The sequence below is a fragment of the Crassostrea angulata genome, chromosome 10 (genome assembly GCF_025612915.1).
Source record: "Crassostrea angulata isolate pt1a10 chromosome 10, ASM2561291v2, whole genome shotgun sequence".
NCBI lineage: Eukaryota > Metazoa > Mollusca > Bivalvia > Ostreida > Ostreidae > Magallana > Magallana angulata.
The window spans coordinates 32,749,744-32,767,902 of record NC_069120.1 but is presented as its reverse complement, the minus strand read 5'-3'; the positions used below and the strand labels follow the sequence as shown (position 1 = coordinate 32,767,902).

The following is an 18,159-nucleotide window of genomic DNA, read 5'->3' as shown; positions in this document are numbered from 1 at the left end:
TTTTTCTTACAGTTTTATTTTTTCAGCTAACATGAGCTTTCCTTTTGTCTGCATGTCTCATCTGCCTGTCTGTCAACTTGTAAGATTTTAAACTTCTTATCAAGAACAAATGGGGCAACTTTTTAAGTGGATTGAGATAATGAACAATTATTGAAAATCTTTTAATAATAAGACCACAAAAGTTCAAACCCAGCTGAAAGCATCATCAGGTAGTGTATACTCATGATCCCCTGGGGTAGGGTTGGGCAACAATTTGGGGGGGGGGGGTGTCAAATTTTTGTATATGAATAAGTAAAAAGAATTGTCTTTCAAAAAACATTGGGCTGGAGAAACTTAACCTTCTGTAAATGCATCCTCAGTCAGCAGCCAGTGTAGATTCAAATTTCTTCAAGTCATGGCAACCCAGAGGAAGAATGGGAACACAATATGAGATGAAATTTTTTACATAGGAATACATAGAAAAAAATCTTTAGAAATCTTTAAAACACATAAAAATTTTGAAACTTGGAGCATCCTCAAGTAGGTTTGATTGAAGTTTGTTAATCATAGCCTTGTGGTAGTGTTTAGCCACACAGAATTGACAATTGGTGCTTAATTCAGAAAGTACAGCTCGTTAGTATTAAACGATGATAATGACTGTAACTCACTAGTATACAATATTTAGACCCCTTTGAGTATAAAAGGGGAGGGTGAAACCCCTGGTCAAGTTTCCCATAGTTCATAGTTCTTTATAAATAAGATAAACATGTACATATCATTGCCGATAAAATATATGTACATACCCCGCGTTACCGCTACCTTCTTAGCCCGCATGAATTATCAAGAAGGCATTTTATTGTTTATTTTAACAAATTATTTATTAATTGATCATAAAAAGTAATTTAAAGGGGCATGGTCATGATTTTGGCCAAACTCTATTTTTCTGTTTTCATTATTTGCAGTGCCTTAGGAAAGCATTTCTAATGATCAAATAAAATTTGAGAGTCAGTCGTAAAATTATGAGCAAGAAACAGGGCTGACAATTCTTTGTTATGCAAACAAGGCTGTTTTTTGTTTTCATTGGTTCAAAATACCAGTAAAAAATCTTTTTAAAGCTGATTTGTCTATCTTCTTATTCATTTTAAACAGGAATAAACAGTTCCTAACGTTTAACGCATTCACTTTAAGTCTAAAATGGAATGTTCACTGCAGCATTCAAAATGTAAACAATAGCTTTGTTTACATAGCAAAGAATTGCAAGCCCTTTAACTTGCTTATAACTTAACGAATGACACTCAAATTTTTGTTGCATATTAAAAATGCCTTACTGAAGCATTGTAAACAATAAGATCTGAAAAATAATTTTTGACCAAAATCGTGACCATGCCCCTTTAAAATAACCAGTGATGCTTATGTACACCCAGTACGTTAGATAGAAATAGGCATTTCATCTTATATATGGGAAATTTAAGTCTGATTTCATTATGATTATTTCTTACAGTTTGTGATTTTTCTTTTGTTGCTGAAAGTTTCACATCGATAAGCTAGTAAGAACTGGATCGTTTAGATTTCAGCCCGATTTTGCATTTTTGTTTGTGTATATAAACATTTTTATTTTAACGAATTAACAAATTGATTATAGAAAGTAAGTTAAACTAGAGACGAGCTCGTGGCAAGCAACGATTAGTCTTCCGTCGTAGCTGCATCGTACTTCTGACGTAATACAAAATTGATACCTGACCATGGTACATATTAGATGTATAAACACCGAGTAAAAGAGACAAATGCATATGCTTTCGATATACATAAGAGTTCGTTTCATGATGATTTCATAGTGAAATACAATTGCCCTTGAGCCATATACATGCAACTTTATTGATATACTATCGATATATTGTGTTATTATAGTCCTTATAATGCATAAGGCCTTATTATGCTAATACAAGTATTTTTAGTCTTAGATTCGATGAAAATATCTTTGTCGCGGCTCTTGGTCAATAGGGCCTAAGTAGTCATTTTTTATCAATTGTTCGGGGTTAGTTTGGATATAATATCAAAAATTGGTATCGATTGTTTTTTTTCGCATGACACTATTGTAAACTCTTTAATGATGCATGCTCAGAACTGTAATTCATCGTGTTCTCGTATTGAATGTGTAAACATATCAATTAATCACTTTCAAAAATATCGGAATGCCAATATTACCTTTCAACGCAGTTAAGACTTAAAATACGAACCATTTTGTCTCGGTGAGCATTCGGCCAACCTGCGTACGCGTACGAAAGAAATGGAAATATTCAAGAAATTCGGATTGACGATCTGGGTCCTAGGTCGTACACCCGATGTTTTTTTTTCAGACTAAGAGCTACAGACCTGCAACTAGAGATTGTCAAACTTCTATTTATTATGTCAGTGTATGTTGTCTCAAAGAGTCATTTTTTTTCTACATCAATGATGTTTTCCCTTAAAAATAAAAGAGCAAGAAATCGTGCACAATTTTCAGTGTAAGCATTTTACAATTTAAGGGTCTAATAAATTGTTTTATGAAGTTTCAAGATGCATGGAAACAGATTTACATCGCATTTTTTAAATTACAAAAAGAAATGCACAATGAACTTAGATTAACTGCTTACAGACAAGCATAAAGAGAGACTGAGAACATCTACATGTAATTTTTTTAAATCAAAAGAAATTCAAGAAAAAAATCAAAATATTTTTTTTCTTTATATGCGTTAATGAAAACGTTGATCAACAAGAGGTTCTATGTCGTGCAAGCACCTACTTAATAGATTGTTACGTGGATCTATGGAGCTTGCTTCTTTCTTTTGGTTTTTTTTTCTCCTTTTAGTATTCTCTACCAATAATGTATACGATTTTGTACACAAACAGAGTTATCGATACTATAATATCAATGTAAAAAGGACAGAATATCTCTCTCCATCAAGTTATACCAAATCAAAAAATACTATTTAAACATATGTCTAACAGTAAACACTGTTTTTTAAGAATTGTGTTCATTTATTAGGAAATAAACAAAATATGCTCCCCCAGTAGTTTCTATACTTCACATTTATTAAAACATGAGGTTACCTTTCTTTATACTTGTATTTTCACGTATGCCGTTATTATCTAATAAGAAAATCTTAATGTTTATGTATTTTATAGTCTCTTTATACCATTGTAAAGTGGTTTTGAGATTGAAATAACTGAATCTGAATCTGAAACAAAGAAATTATTTTGCCTTAAGGTGTTCCAAAAGCTTTTTATTTAGACACCTTTTCTGACAAGTCCATAGCTTTAATATGAGTAGTTGCAACTAATTCAACTATGTAGCAAAATCCAAGCTTGGCAGTAAAATAAAGATATTGTTCTGGTCAAACTAAATGCAATTGCATTCTGACCAGTTTTTGCTATGCAGGAACTATTAGTTTTGTCCCAGTTCCGATCATCATGTACTTATAACATGTACTAGAGAGGGCCAAACTCTTAGAAATGAGTACACAGGTGATGAAGGTACAATATATTGCATTGATTTGTGGGGTGTTTTTTTTATATCAGAAGTACAGGTGCACATGAGATCACGTGAGTATTGTTCACTTAGAATATCACTAAGGTGAATAATATACCGGTACATCAGCTCGAGTTAATTTGTCTTGTGATGTGTTCAATTAATAAGTAGTGTATCACCGATCAATTGAGTATGGCCAAATGCTTGATTAGTGATCACTGAAGGGGTGTCTGTAACTCAGTGAGTAGTGTTCACCTATCAAGCGTACTTTGGTTTTCGAGGCCTTAAATACCGATGGATGAGCTTGCTCATTCGGAAGGCCTCAGTAACTAAGCTAGATCGGGGTCCCTTGCCCAGTAACTAGTGTTCACCGATATGGGTGTACCCAGCCCAGTGAGTGGTGTTTATTGGTCAAGCGCACCCTGGTTCCTGAAACCTTCCGATGAGTTTGCACATTCGGAAGGCCTCGGGAGCAAGGCTAGATCAGGCATCCCTGTCCCAGTTAGTAGCAGGCTAGGTTAGGTATTTTTCCTCAGTAGAGGAAACGGTGGTTGTCGCAGGCCTGTCTATTTCCCTTTCGCTTGTACAGGTGGATGATTGAGGTACTAGTATCCTTGAGGTCTTGAGGCACCTTCCCTTGGTTCCAAATGAGCTTAAACAGATGGCGGAGTTTTCCGACTAGAGCCATGTCCCCTTCTTTGTTAATCTCAGCTGGGATGGAGTCTCCACCAGGTGCTTTTCCAGTTGACAGCAGACTAATTGCTTTCTGGATCTCTTCCAAAGTGGGAACGGCGTCCAGTGACTGCATGGCTGATGGGAACCTGGGGAAGTCGGTTGATGGCTTCGTTGTTGATGGTATATGGGCGGTTCAGAACTCCATTGAAATGTTGCGCCCACCTGACGAGTATCTTTTCCTTCTCTGTGATGAGTGTGTCTTTCTTGGCTGTGGAGGTGGGATCATCTATATGAGCCTTGTAAGCGCGATGCTTGTCCTCTAGAAGCTGCGTGATCTCGGCGCAGTTCTCGTCAACCAGCCTTTGTGTTTTCTGGTGGAGGGCCCCAGACACTCGAAGGCTGTATTGTACACTGTATTACGAAGTGTGCTCCATGCTGCTTCCACGTCGTGGTCATCCAGCACGATGGAGTTCAGGCGTTCTTCCAAGGTGTCAGCAAAGTACTGAGAGATGGAAGGCAGCCTGAGCTTGCCAACGTTGAGACGTTTTGAAGCCATGGTCCCCTGAGGGCGTGTCTTGGGTTTGATCCGGAAGTTGAGTTTTGAAACGATGAGATTGTGATCAGTCCTGCACTCCGCGCATCAAATAGCCTTGGTGACACGAACGTCCTGTCTGTCCCTCTTCCTGACGATGACGTTGTCGATAAGATGCCAGTGCTTTGAGCGAGGATGCATCCATGATGTCTTGTTACGGGTGGGAAGGCAGAAAACGGTGTTTGTGATGAGGCCATGTTCAGCACAGGTCTGGAGAAGCAGCAGGCCATTACTGTTGCACTTGCCCACTCGTGCTTCCCAATCACGCCTTCCCAGGTGGGGGTGTCTCATCCAACTCTCGCATTAAAGTCACCAAGAATAATGAGCTTGTCGGCGTAATAAATGCATTTATTAATACATACTTTTTTTTTAACACTTTTGCTCCTTTTATTTAGATTTCAAAACACCGCGGATATTATTGTTTTAATCGATGCATATTTACGGTGTGGACTATGACGTTATAACATGGACATATTTAGAGGACGCCACAATACGTTTGAGCGTCAAAAATGCGCCTGTCACCCCCCCCCCCCCCCAAAAAAAACAAAAAAACAAAAACAATACTTTGCAAAATCTGGATCACACTCCAATCAACTCTCAACCAATATCAGCCTCATGGCCTTCGTTCCTCCGGCTGATATTGGAGTCTCGGGTTGATAAAGATTGTGATACAGATTTTGTCATGTATAATTTTCTATGTAATAAGCTCCTTTCAAAGAAAAAAACCTGATAAATCTTGGCTAAATTTTGCAGAGGGATTAAGGAGAGGAAATTTGTTATCCCCTTTGTCCCCAAAGGCTATTGATTTTAAGTAAATACCTTTAAAATTGGTGATCTTAAATGTAATCATATACTAGTATCTTTACTTCTAAATACAGTAATTATCTAACGGGAGACTGTGTGCAATGATTTGACGAGAAACTTAATTGTTTTTACTTTGCTTGATGGGGTTCTAAATCAAATGAAATTTCAGATTGTAAAATGTATTTCAAACTAGACAACTCATTACATTTCATATACTGAGAAAGGTATTTTGTTTCTAATTTTTTTCGACAAATAAAATTCTCAGATATATACCATTACTTGAAACTTCATGTACACGTATTATATTGTATATAAAGACAAGATTACATACAAGAAAATTCCCTAAGAAACATCTACTGCAAAATGGCCTTTGTACGTTACTCGTTGAAAACACGTACAGAATGTCCAACAGTGGGTAAAATCAATTCTTTCCTTTAGATATAAAGTTTAAATAATGTTTTAAATAGAATATAAAGTTTCTTAAATTCTATTGAACCATCCCCGAAAAATTTTGAACGTAGGCATTATATTTGTTTACTTATTTTTTTTTTTCAACAAAATAAAACGTAAAAAATTGCAACGAATGAACCCGGGTCACCTAATGAGAGACAAATAATCTTGTCGTCGGGACCGTCGCTGGGAAGCATACGAGTGTATATCTTGTCAAATCATGTAATTTATCAGATAATTACCTTAAAAAGTTCTATGTATGCCATGATACATATGTTCAATTTTCAGCATTGTCAATAAAAAATAATAAAGCGGCAAAACGAAACTTAACCTGTATAAATAAATGCAGGTATACATATGCCAACTGAAGGTTAAAAACATTGATTTAATTCGGGTTTTTTTGTGTGCTTCTTTGCTGTTCAATTTTGAACCGGTGTTGTATAGCAGTTTTCCCCCAAAATAGCCCCCCCCCCCCGGAAAACCTTCTATATAGTAGCCTTTCCCCCTGTGGGAAAAGTTACTATATAGTAGCTTTTCCCCCATGGTAGGGTTTCTCCCTCGCGTTTAGTTCAAATTTTATAAACAAATATTTATGGACACCCACTAAGGAAAGTAAAAGCTTCCGTTATACCGGTGTTATATAGTGCCTTTTCCCCCTAGCCATCTTTCCCCCCGGAAAAATGGCTATATAGCAGTTCTTCCCCCCGGAAAAATGGCTATATAGCAGTTTTTCCCCCACGGAAAGCTGACTATATAGTGGGCTTTCCCCATTTTTATAGCCAGATTACCCCCACGGAAAACCTACTATATAGTGGATTTTCCCCCATTTTTACTTTCCGGCCATGTTTATTGCGGACCATTCGTGACAACAATTTGCAATAATTGATATGATATTAATTTCTCACAAAAAAGGATAATTATGGCATTTATTAATACATAGAATAAAATACATGGTTTTTCAACCCCAAATATGAACTAAGGCATGCGCCTTCATAACATTCATGTGTCATCATCGTTTATTTCACCTGTTCTCACACCTTTATGGAACGCCTTTTACACGGATTTCGGAATACCTCGAATCTTTTTCTTCTAATCGATGCTTATCTACAGTTTTGACTTCGACGTTATGAACACGCGAGAACACATTTGAGTGAAAATACGCCGGTTTGGAACTTTAATTTCCCAATGTATTACCATCAATGTATAAGCTTCTCCCAGGGAACTAACTGACCAATCTTGACTTAATTTTGTAGAGGAAGGAAATAAAAAGTGGAAATGTATTACTCCCTTAGTCCAAAAGGCTATCAATTTTAAACGAATACCGTTAGAATTGACGATCTTAAAAACAATTATATATTTCTTCTTCTAAATATCAAACGCGAGACAGGATGCAATGATATGATGAGTAACTGAAATGTTTTAGTATTACTTTGATTGATGGGGTTCTAAATCATGGGTAAGGGGTGTTTTAATTATGTATTAAAAGCATGTGTAAAGTTAGTGTTTACCATTTCGTTTTCAAGTTAACCATGTTTATATTTTTAAGCACATTTCTACGAAACGCAAGATATTATGATGTAAACATTTTAAAAAACAATGAAATGTCTTCACAACCAGAACAATGTCGGTATCTTTGCTGGTTACTTTGGAAATTGTGAAATGGAGCCTGAACTAACTTTATGTTTATATTGTCAATCACTATTTGCTAATTTTTCCACTTTTAAGCTTGCAACATGATTTATAAATATACAATTTTGAAAACGATGCCATATAAATCAAGATATACGATTCAATTACCTAAATATTTTATATTATTTGTTTCATATTTTTGCAATAAAGATTTACTTGTGTACCATATTATTTCTTCGAACAATTAAACAAGGGTAATTAAAAAAAAACAAAAAAAAAAAACAAAACAACCCAATAAACAAACAACACATTTATTGTGATGAGCTGACTTTTTAAAAATATAAGCTTGTTTTTCTAATCATCTAACAAGTAAAAAAGTCGTATATGCGCTTAGGTTGGTTATTTATTTTTGATTTTCGGTTTCTCCTTTTATGAATAAAAGTTAATTGATTTATTTATCTAATTATTTATTATATCATTAGTCATCTTATGAATTGACTTAATGTTTTGAAGGAAAAGGAATTTTACCCGCGTACCTTTTAAAGATTTTTGTTCGTAAATTAAAAAAAAAGAAGTAGCAGAATTAAACATAATTTTCAATCATTTTGATAAAGATGTATATGAGTGATTGTGTATTTTTAAATGATGTTTTTACTTTTAAATGACCGTAAAAATATGTTCATGTGGCCATCTATAGTTTTTGAGATATAAGGCCCTAAAAATACATATTCTTTATAATTGGATATTAAACATCGGGCTCGAAAATAACAAAGGCTCCTACCCTGCATGGGGGCTTAAATTTTTCGGTGTCATCTACTAGTGGTATACCACTATCACTGTGAAAATATGGTTAATTGGTCATCTCTAGAATTTGAGATTCGGGTCCCCACTTAAAGAACACAATTCAATCATTATAATAGGTTTTAAACATCGGGCCCTGAAACATCATCTTCAAGTAGTAAACCACTGTCACTATAAAAATATGGTGATACGGTCATCTCTAGTTTATGAGACATTGGACCCTAAAGAATATGCACTATAATTATTATAATAGGATTTTAAAAATCGGGCTCTGAAACATTGGAAACAAATTTCTCTAAAACAGAGGTTTAGCCTGGATGAAATTTTCACAAACAAACAAACAGTCTGATAGATTTATCAAAAAATTCCTAAAACATTCTCGCTTAATACAATTTCAGAACACAGAATTATGCATATAAGTGAATAACTTGTAAAACTTTTTTTCAATAAATTACCTAAATTAAGTTCTATGTGTAATTCCATTACACACATGTTCAACTTTCAGCATTGTCTTTAAAAATAATAAATCATCAAAACGAAACTTAACATGTACAGATGAATGCAGATATACATGTATGCAACCTGGGAGTGTAGAGACATTGATTTTAATCCTTACTGGATTTCCATAAATATTTTTTATAAAATCTGAACCAAAAACGTGAGGGAGAAACCCTACTATGGGGGAAAGCTACTATATAGTAGCTTTTCCCCCCGGGGGGAAAGGCTACTATATAGTAGGTTTTCCGGGGGGAAAAGCTACTATGGGGGAAAAACTGCTATACAACACCGGTACCAAATAGTTACACAAAGAGCCACATTTTGTCAAAAGTGTTGGCATTTTGTTTATTTCGAGAGAATGGTCTATCTTTTTTAATTTTCTTATTAATAACGTGTTTTAAAGACAAGAATATGCATTTGGGACACATACAATGCGCATGAATTTCCATGAACTACTTTGCTGCGCGTTGAAGAAATGGGGATTGAATATACAACGCTTGTTGCAAAATTCAAGGCAGCAACTGTTGAATTTTTTTCTACAAGACAGACATATTTTTGTTTATAGCCGCTTACAAAATTTGGTAGCTCTCTGACGACTTGCCGACAGAGAGAGAGAGAGAGAGAGAGAGAGAGAGAGAGAGAGAGAGAGAGATATTTTCAGTCTTTACTATACAGTATACACCATATGCATAAAGACACACCAAAAGAGCCCGGCTTTCAGTACTTCAGTATACTTTGATTTAAAATTTGCTGGACATGTGTAAAAATATAAATGATTTTAAAAAATAACAATATGTCATACTGTTTAATTTTGAATTTACACTCGCCAAGTAAATTGAACTTTGGTACTGTTCATTGTAACACTGGGTGGGTGTAAGTACAAATTTACAATGATTTTTTTGTGTTTGTACCCACTCATTTTGTTAATTTTCACATCGGAATCGAAAAACGCTGAAATAAAGTAGTCGATAAATTTAAGGAGTAGTAGCAGGGGCATAGAAATCTTTTGGTCTATACCTCGTAGCACGTAGCAACGGGTTTCGCACCTATACATGTTTCGCCCTGAGATGGTTCGCATCGATTACATGCGTTTGAAACAATGTATATGTGAAGTAAATAATCCAAAATCCATTTGCGTCTTATTATGATTTTAAAATAGGCCTTTTGCTTGTAATAAGCTTCAAATGTTGATTATTTTACCTGCAATAAAACGCCACTTCTGACTTCTCAATAAAAATGTATAAATATGGTCGGACATTACAAAGAACATCAGATCTATGGTGTGGAATACACAGAAAAAGACTTAAGGCGTTTAGCTCCGGTCGGTTGTGAGCTGCACAGTAATAGCTATTATAAATAGATATAAGTATGGTCCGTATATTGTAATTTGGGCGAACTTTACACTTTTTTCTGAAATGTTCGTTATATAAAAAAACTGTATATATATTAATTAATGCATATTTTGATGATAACAATTTGTTCACTATATTTACTTTGTGACTTTTCGTTTCTGTCAGACTAAGGCACACCTATATGGAACGCCAAATTAACATATATTCAAATATTTGTACCTATCTTCAAATAATTGTACCTATCTTCAATTAATTGTAGCTATCTTCAAATCATTTGAAGATAGGTACAATTGAATTAAAGATAGGTACAATTGAATTGAAGATAGGTGTAAATAATTATACCTATCTCTAAATAATTATACCTAGGTACAAATGAATTATACCTAGGTACAAATGAATTATACCTAGGTACAAATGAATTATACCTATCTTCAATTCAATTAAAGATAGGTTCAATTGAATTATACCTATCTCTAATTCATTTGAAGATAGGTAAAATTCATTTAAAGATAGGTACAAATGATTTGAAGATAGGTTCAATTCAGACATATCTGCAAAGGATTTGAAGATAGGTACAATTCAATTATACCTAGGTTCAATTCGTTTTGTGTATTGTTGAAAATAATGAACGCTCCCTTGAAGACATTTCAACGTGGAGGGAAACGAGTGTTTGTGCAATATATTTGCAAAAGGCATCATTTACTTATTAAAATATACATGTATATCAATAAGTAAGCCAAAAACATGTATAAAAGTGACGGAGTTAAGGTAGTGACGTAGTTAGGGTCACTAACGTTATATACCTAAATAAAAAAACTGGCTTTATTTTTTTCCATAATTTTATCAAAGAATGTATAATTCAGTTGATAATCACTCTATTTATTATCGCAGTAACAATTATTATGAGTTTTTGTTTGTTTTAAGGCTCAATCTTTCGAAAAGTTGATAAAATCATATTGTCTATTTTATTATCCCGATCCCGATTTTATTGTGACGTAACGAAAATGACGTACTATACAGGGAGTATTCATTATTGCCAATATTTTAGTAATTGAAGATAGGTTCAATTCAATTGTACCTATCTTTAATTCAATTGTACCTATCTTCAATTCATTGAATTTGTACCTATCTTCAAATCAATTGTACCTATCTTCAAATGAATTAAAGATAGGCATAATTGAATTGTACCTATCTCTAATTCAATTTGAAGATAGGTACAATTGAATTGAAGATAGGTACAATTGAATTGAAGATAGGTACAATTGAATTGAAGATAAGTACAATTATTTGAAGATAGGTACAAATATTTGAATATATGTTAATTTGGCGTTCCATACACCTAGATATGGCAAACCAAATTTTCACGCTTCTATACACTCACGGTCAGTTATTTGGCGCATTTCGTATCACTTTTAATTTTACTGGGTGGAAGCAGAGACATAATAATTCTGGTGGAAGTAAATGCAAACTTTATGACTTGACATCTTTGTAAATTTTGTATTTACTGCCATCCAGTCTGAATAAGACTGGTAAAAATCGTAGTTAAATGGTGGATGCAGGGGGGTAATTTAAAGTTCGAGCAGATAATTTATGTAATTAAATTATCCCCACCATATAGATCTATGCCAACTATATATAAGTTTTTTACATTAACATTTTTATATTAAAAATAAAGGTAACTCTCAAGTGAATGACAGTCTATAATTGTTATCTATGGTGGCACATCTCTGCCCCTTGTGTGCAAGGTATTTTTCTATTATGTAGACATGCAAGAAAATTGCAATCAGATAAGAATTATACAAAATCTTAAAAAATCTCAAATATCGCCTACCTGTGACATCCAAGGTGCTAGATGTTACCTTTTTATGTCGACATGTAACTTATTTATGTTAACATGCAAGATAAATATGCTGACATGCAACTAATTTATGCAAACAGGCTTCTTATTTATGTCGACAAGCAACTTGATAATGTCAACATGCAAATTTAACATGCGAGGTAAATATGTTGAAATGCAACTTACATGTATTAAGGTGGATGTCAACATAATCAGCATAATTAAGTCGCATGTTGACATGAATATGTTGCATGTCAAGTTTGTCAACATATTTATCTTGCATGTTAACATAACTAAGTTGCATCTCGACATAAATAAGTTGCATGTCGACATAAAGAAGTTGCATGTTAAAGTAGATCCAGTCTTCATGCATAAAAGCAAGCACTCTTTCAATTGTTTTTTTAAAACATATTTCAATTGTATGTGTAATAATTAATTTCAGAGGAATAATATCTAAATACAGTGAGATGTTTCGCTCCGAGGCAGGTGCGAAACATCGAGGTGCGAAACATCTCGGGGCGAAACAGACTATGTGCGAACTATCCCGGATTCCAATGATACTGCTGCTTTACTTTGATAAAATCCGTTTTCGTGGTTTAAAAAAACCCAATTTCTATGTAATAATGCTTGTCATCTATAACAAGAATACAAATATACATTATACTGTGTAATTTTCCAAAAATCCCCAGATTTTGATGTCTAACCCAATTTATGTACAAGTTATTTAATTTTATTTGCCGCCATCACATTTCTCATGCTGCTTGAACTTTTATGCAAAAAGTGAATACACAACATCAGTAATGGCAGACGAAGCGAGAAAAATAAATGTCTTGCAGAATTCTCATGAACGTGATAAGGTAAGTTGGGTTATTCTTACAAATCAAGAAATCTTGGTGGTGAAATCCCCCCTCCCCCAAACATATGATCGGTGTCTATAGATGTTTGCTGTATCAGTAAACACTACGACAGTTGCTGGTACATCAAATTAAAATCTCTCATTAAAAATATTTAACCTTTTCTGTATATTTTTTATAGAATTTTATCATAAAGAGTAAATAACTCATCAACACTAAACTGTAAATGAGGAAAAACCACAAGTAGGCTCAAACCCACTACCCTTAAGTTTAAAAACCAACACTCTTCCAACTTATTTAAAGGGTAAAAAACCATTCAAACTTATCCAAAGGGTTAACCTGCTAGTTAGTGCAAATAAGGCTATACTGAGCCTTATATACACCTGAAATGGTCAGGTCTGACCAAATTCTGGCTAGAGATTCGGGGGGCATGATTTTGAATAGGGCTGGGACGATACTGTACTGAGCCGATTCGGTACATATCACGATACATGAGATGCGATACGATACATATCACGATACATTGCAATTAAATGAAAACATGAATAAAAGTTTAAAATTTATTCAACCTGCCGATGTATTACCGCATGTCCAAAGTTATTTTGTTATATTCATAATGAGCGTTGCACAATTTACAAATTACTTTAGTCTCGTGTACACTAGTTTTTCATAAACAAGTACTCCAAAAGTTTTCCACACTCCATATTTAGCTTCCTAACAGTTTTGACAACTTTACGAGGTTTTCCGCCATCTTTGAACTTTCATATTAGGTGCGCGGACTAAAAATAGCCGATATATGAAGCTCGGATATTTTTGAAAAATAAAAAATGTTTGGTAAGGTATCGTTGTATTAATGGTAAATGTATCGATCCAAATATCGTCAAAATAAATACCGCGATGCACCGGTGCATCGGTGGATCGTCCCATCCCTAATTTTGAATCCCCATCAGGTCTGTCATTATTACTCCCAGTCTCCCACCCAGTTACGCACCTATTATACAGTCTAGACTGCCATAGCAACCCTCAGTATAAAGCGACTCGCTGTCTCATGCAACCATATTTAGACCTGCCGAACATTATTCTTCATTTAAGCAGACTGCATTAAGTGACCTTCTGTCTTACGAGACAAGATACTTTAATTGTTTATTCCAAAAATGTTTTGTAGACTGTTTTAAGCAAATTACATCAAATTATAAATAATGGCATCCCAAACTGAAAAAAACATTGGATTTTTTTGATAACCAATTAGAGTATTTATCACCTTTCATGATGACTGATTATCATTTACCCCATTCGTGAGGTTCTGGCATATCTTTATTGATGATTTTTCTCCTTCTTCTTCTTCTTCCCTTTTTGGAGTGGACTTAGATAGAGTGTTAATACTCCAGTGATTCCCTGGTAAACGGCTAAAAATCTATGTACATCTAAAATTGGTAAAAAGGATAAAAGTGGCCAGTTTAGTGGTGGAGGATCTCAGACACGCTGATGGTATGTATAGCGTGTCAGAAGTTGTCCACAGATGTTGAGTTCCTAATTGTTGCCGGTATGTTGTTCCATGCGATAATTGTTGAAGAAATGAATGAGTATTTGTAGGCTTCCACGCTGGTGCTGATTTGGTGGATTTTGTTTGCCATGGAGCCACGGGTTCTGCTATTGGTGGTGTTTAGCAAGTGATGGACCGGAATGTGATGGGGCCTAACAAAAAAATATGTTTGTTTACGGTTTCCCGACCGACCCTATATTTAATCGCCGACCCTAATTGTTTTTATCCATCGTTAGAAATCCGGAAGTCACACGTGGGTACGTTTAACTTTTATATTCATCTTAATCGGTCAAGCGTTTGAAATCGAAATCGAAAGTGAAAAAAAAAACAAGGTGATTATATCTACGTCCACATGTTCTCTGCAGTTTGAAGAATGCGCACACATAAAGCAAATGCAGTTAATAACGGCATTGCCAAATAACATGACATTTACCCAGGTGTTCGATCTATAACATGGGGGAAATGAAAAGGAGTCGGCGATTTTATCAATTTCTTGAAAATAAATGAGAAACTGGCAAAATCCTACCAGTGAGCGTAGCGAGCGAAGCGACAGGATGGCAACGAGTTTTCTAGATTTTCTTTATTTCGCTAACCAACCGATATTAAACACCAGACATCCGTGGTGTTATCTTTCAATTTCTTGAATTTATTTCCCTAAAATTATCCTCAAAAATCATTTTAAATCCATTTTTGCACATCTCTATCATGGCCATGTTTGATGCTTGTGATGTGCAATATCATGTTTTTTTTAAAAAAAATAATGGGTGTCTGTTTTGTATAAAAACTTAGCATATCGAGCCATTTTCAAGGAACATTCTGCATAAAAATATATAGTCTGTTGCTCTACTGATACTATTACTAGGTCAGGCGCAAATCGAAAATTAATCCCCAGGGGAGTTCTCTACTTAGCATGTTAATTGTTGCAACAGCAGACATAAACTATTTTTTTTGTATTGTCTTATTTATTTCTAGAACACATTTTATCCACCAATTAATGAAGATAAAGTTTAAGATCAATAAACCTCTAGATTTTATATTTGATAACAAGTACCTAGATTCTATAAAATAGACTATAAATACGAGGCACGATTTTTACTACGAAACTGAAAGGGTCAAATAAAACCACGTGGTCTAAAATTTAAATGACAATAACATTCACAGGGGTGCATGTGGCAAACAAAAGTAAGCATGACACAATGGCAAAACAGTTTAGTATTATCAGTTTACGAGGGTTGTTCGGAAATTATTGAGACATTTTCTCTTATTCTTTTAGGAAAAGAAATAAACCTTTGAAATTTCACCAAAATGTAATTAAAATCATAATAGAGTTTATCAATGTAAAACTTTTCTTTTCCATGGCATGAATAGATCATTTTTGGTAAGTGGATCAACGTGCCTGCGTCCAGTGACCCAGCGCAACCGCAAACTTTTCGCAACGTAATTTTAACGCTTCTCATTGCTCCTGTGTTTAAACACCTTACAAATGACCGGAAATAAGAATTATTTTTTATTTCTCATATTTTGTTTTGATTTCAAGATGTCATCATTTACATTTTCTCTCATTCTTGATTTTTATTTTGAGTTCTGTTTACCCTAAAATCAAATTACTGTGAATGTCTCCTGCTTGTTTTTATTTTAGAACTGTTAACAACAGTTAGTGTGTAAACAGTACTGGATATTTAGTCTATTTGTCTTAATTCTAGTTAAACAATCAGTGAAAAAATATGATAAACTGAAGCTCTGTATCCCTGGTTATCGTATAATTTTGGTTTAAGGAATTGTGTGGCCTTAAAGGTCTTCTTCTGAGATTTCCACAAGTTTGATGTATATTCGCTGTGCCGTCTTGAGGTCATAATTCAATGTAATGTCGTCATATTTTCTATTGCTTGGTAAATATGTTTGTACCATATCCGTATTTCACCTCGAAAATTAGTGAAACGTAATCAAAAGTTAGTCGCAAAATATAGCAAAACATATTTAACATGAACATATTTAATTTGATTTCTTTTAACAATAACTGTAATTCTACTGACACTTTGAAATTTTTTTAGTTTTTTAGTCTCCGAGATTATGCCTGCGCCAGGTACCCCGTTTTTCTACCGTCATAAACAAAATATTTAATTAACTTTCAATATTACTTTGTTTAATTATTTGTTTGGGATTCCTCAATGTTTATGCCAATTTTCGTAAAAATTTGTCACTTAGAAAGTGATATATTCGAGTTGTCTCAATAATTTCATGTATGTGACATTTCTGAAGTTGTGTAAAAAAAAAAATAAATAAATAAAATAAAAAAAAAATCCTACCTACCGACCCTATTTTTTTTCAGCATGTAACAGTAAACAAACATATTTTTTTGTTTGGCCTGGTAAATTTTGTAGAACATGATGACTCGGTTCCTGGCCCTTCAGTGTTCCAGTGGTTCCCAGCCCAGTTGGTGTAGCATGGTAGACATGCACGCTACCTGGTTCCCTAGAGGAATAGTCACCAGTGGCAAACCTTGCTGCTTTGCGCTGAGCGTCTTCTAGGCGTTTGATGAGGTGTTGTTGGTATGGATCCCAGACTACTGACCCGTAGTCCAGTACTGGGCGTACTAGGGTCGTGTTTGCCTGGCTCCTGATGTCCTGTGGGCAACTTCGTAGGTTCCTTCTCAAGAATCCAATTGTTCTTGTCGCCTTGGCAGAAGTTGAGTTGATGTGCTCGCGCCATGACAGGTCACTGCTGATTGTGATTCCAATTATTTACCACTTGAGACATCTTCTAGGGTATGACTGTGCAGTTGGTAAGATGCTATGATCGGATGGCATTTCTTAGAAATGTGGATGGTGGTACACTTCTGAGGGTGAAATGCCATCTCCAAGTCATTTTCCCACTTCTCAAGAGCACTTAGATCCTGCTGGAGTTGGACTGTGTCGTTGGTTGATTGGATTGTCCTGTAAATGAGACAGTCATCTGCAAATAGCTTAACATTGGATGTTACCACATCCGGGAGGTCATTGATGTAGTCAAGGAATAATAGGGTACCCATTACTGTGCCTTGGGGTACACCGGAGTTCACATCAGCAATGTTAGAGGACATCCCTTTTACCAATACTCTCTGTTTTCTATCTGATAAGAAACTACCAATCCAGTGTAGGGTGCAGCCCCGAATTCCATAGTAATTCAGTTTGTGGAGGAGACATTGGTGTGGTACCTTATCGAATGCTGTGGCAAAATGCAATAAGATAAATTCGATCTGGTTGCCGTTCAATAGGCTACTTGCCAGGTCTTGTACTGTGGAATTGAGTGGAGTCTCACATGAGCGTTTACTATGGAATCCATGCTGTGCTGGTGTAAGGATGGAGTTTCTTTCAAATTGGTCCATGATGTAAGAATGGAGGATGTGTTCCAGGATCTTGGAGCAAATCGCCGTAAGGGATACTGGTCAATAGTTGGCTGCTGTACTCTTGTCTTCTTTCTTAAAGATGGGGACAACATGGGCCATTTTCCTGTCCTCTGGCACACAACCACTGTTAAGTGATGTTTGGAAGAAAAAAAGTCAAAGCTGTTGTAAGTTCTGTTGCCAGTTCCTTCAGTAAGCGTGCTGATACAGCGTCTGGTCCGGTAGCCTTGTGTAATTGTAGATTACTTAGTAATT

The 18,159-nt window shown here is 35.0% G+C and overlaps 1 protein-coding gene across 1 annotated transcript in view; it reads left to right on the top strand.

Moving 5' to 3' along the window:
* Positions 1-12,709: 12,709 nt before the first annotated feature.
* LOC128165839 (nuclear pore complex protein Nup153-like) overlaps positions 12,710-18,159 on the top strand; it is a 38,942-nt gene continuing 33,492 nt past the window's right edge. Inside the window, exon 1 of the mRNA XM_052830690.1 lies at positions 12,710-12,982. Within this exon, the coding sequence (XP_052686650.1) occupies positions 12,926-12,982 (57 nt within the window). The 5' untranslated portion in view covers positions 12,710-12,925. The remainder of the gene's footprint in view (positions 12,983-18,159) is intronic.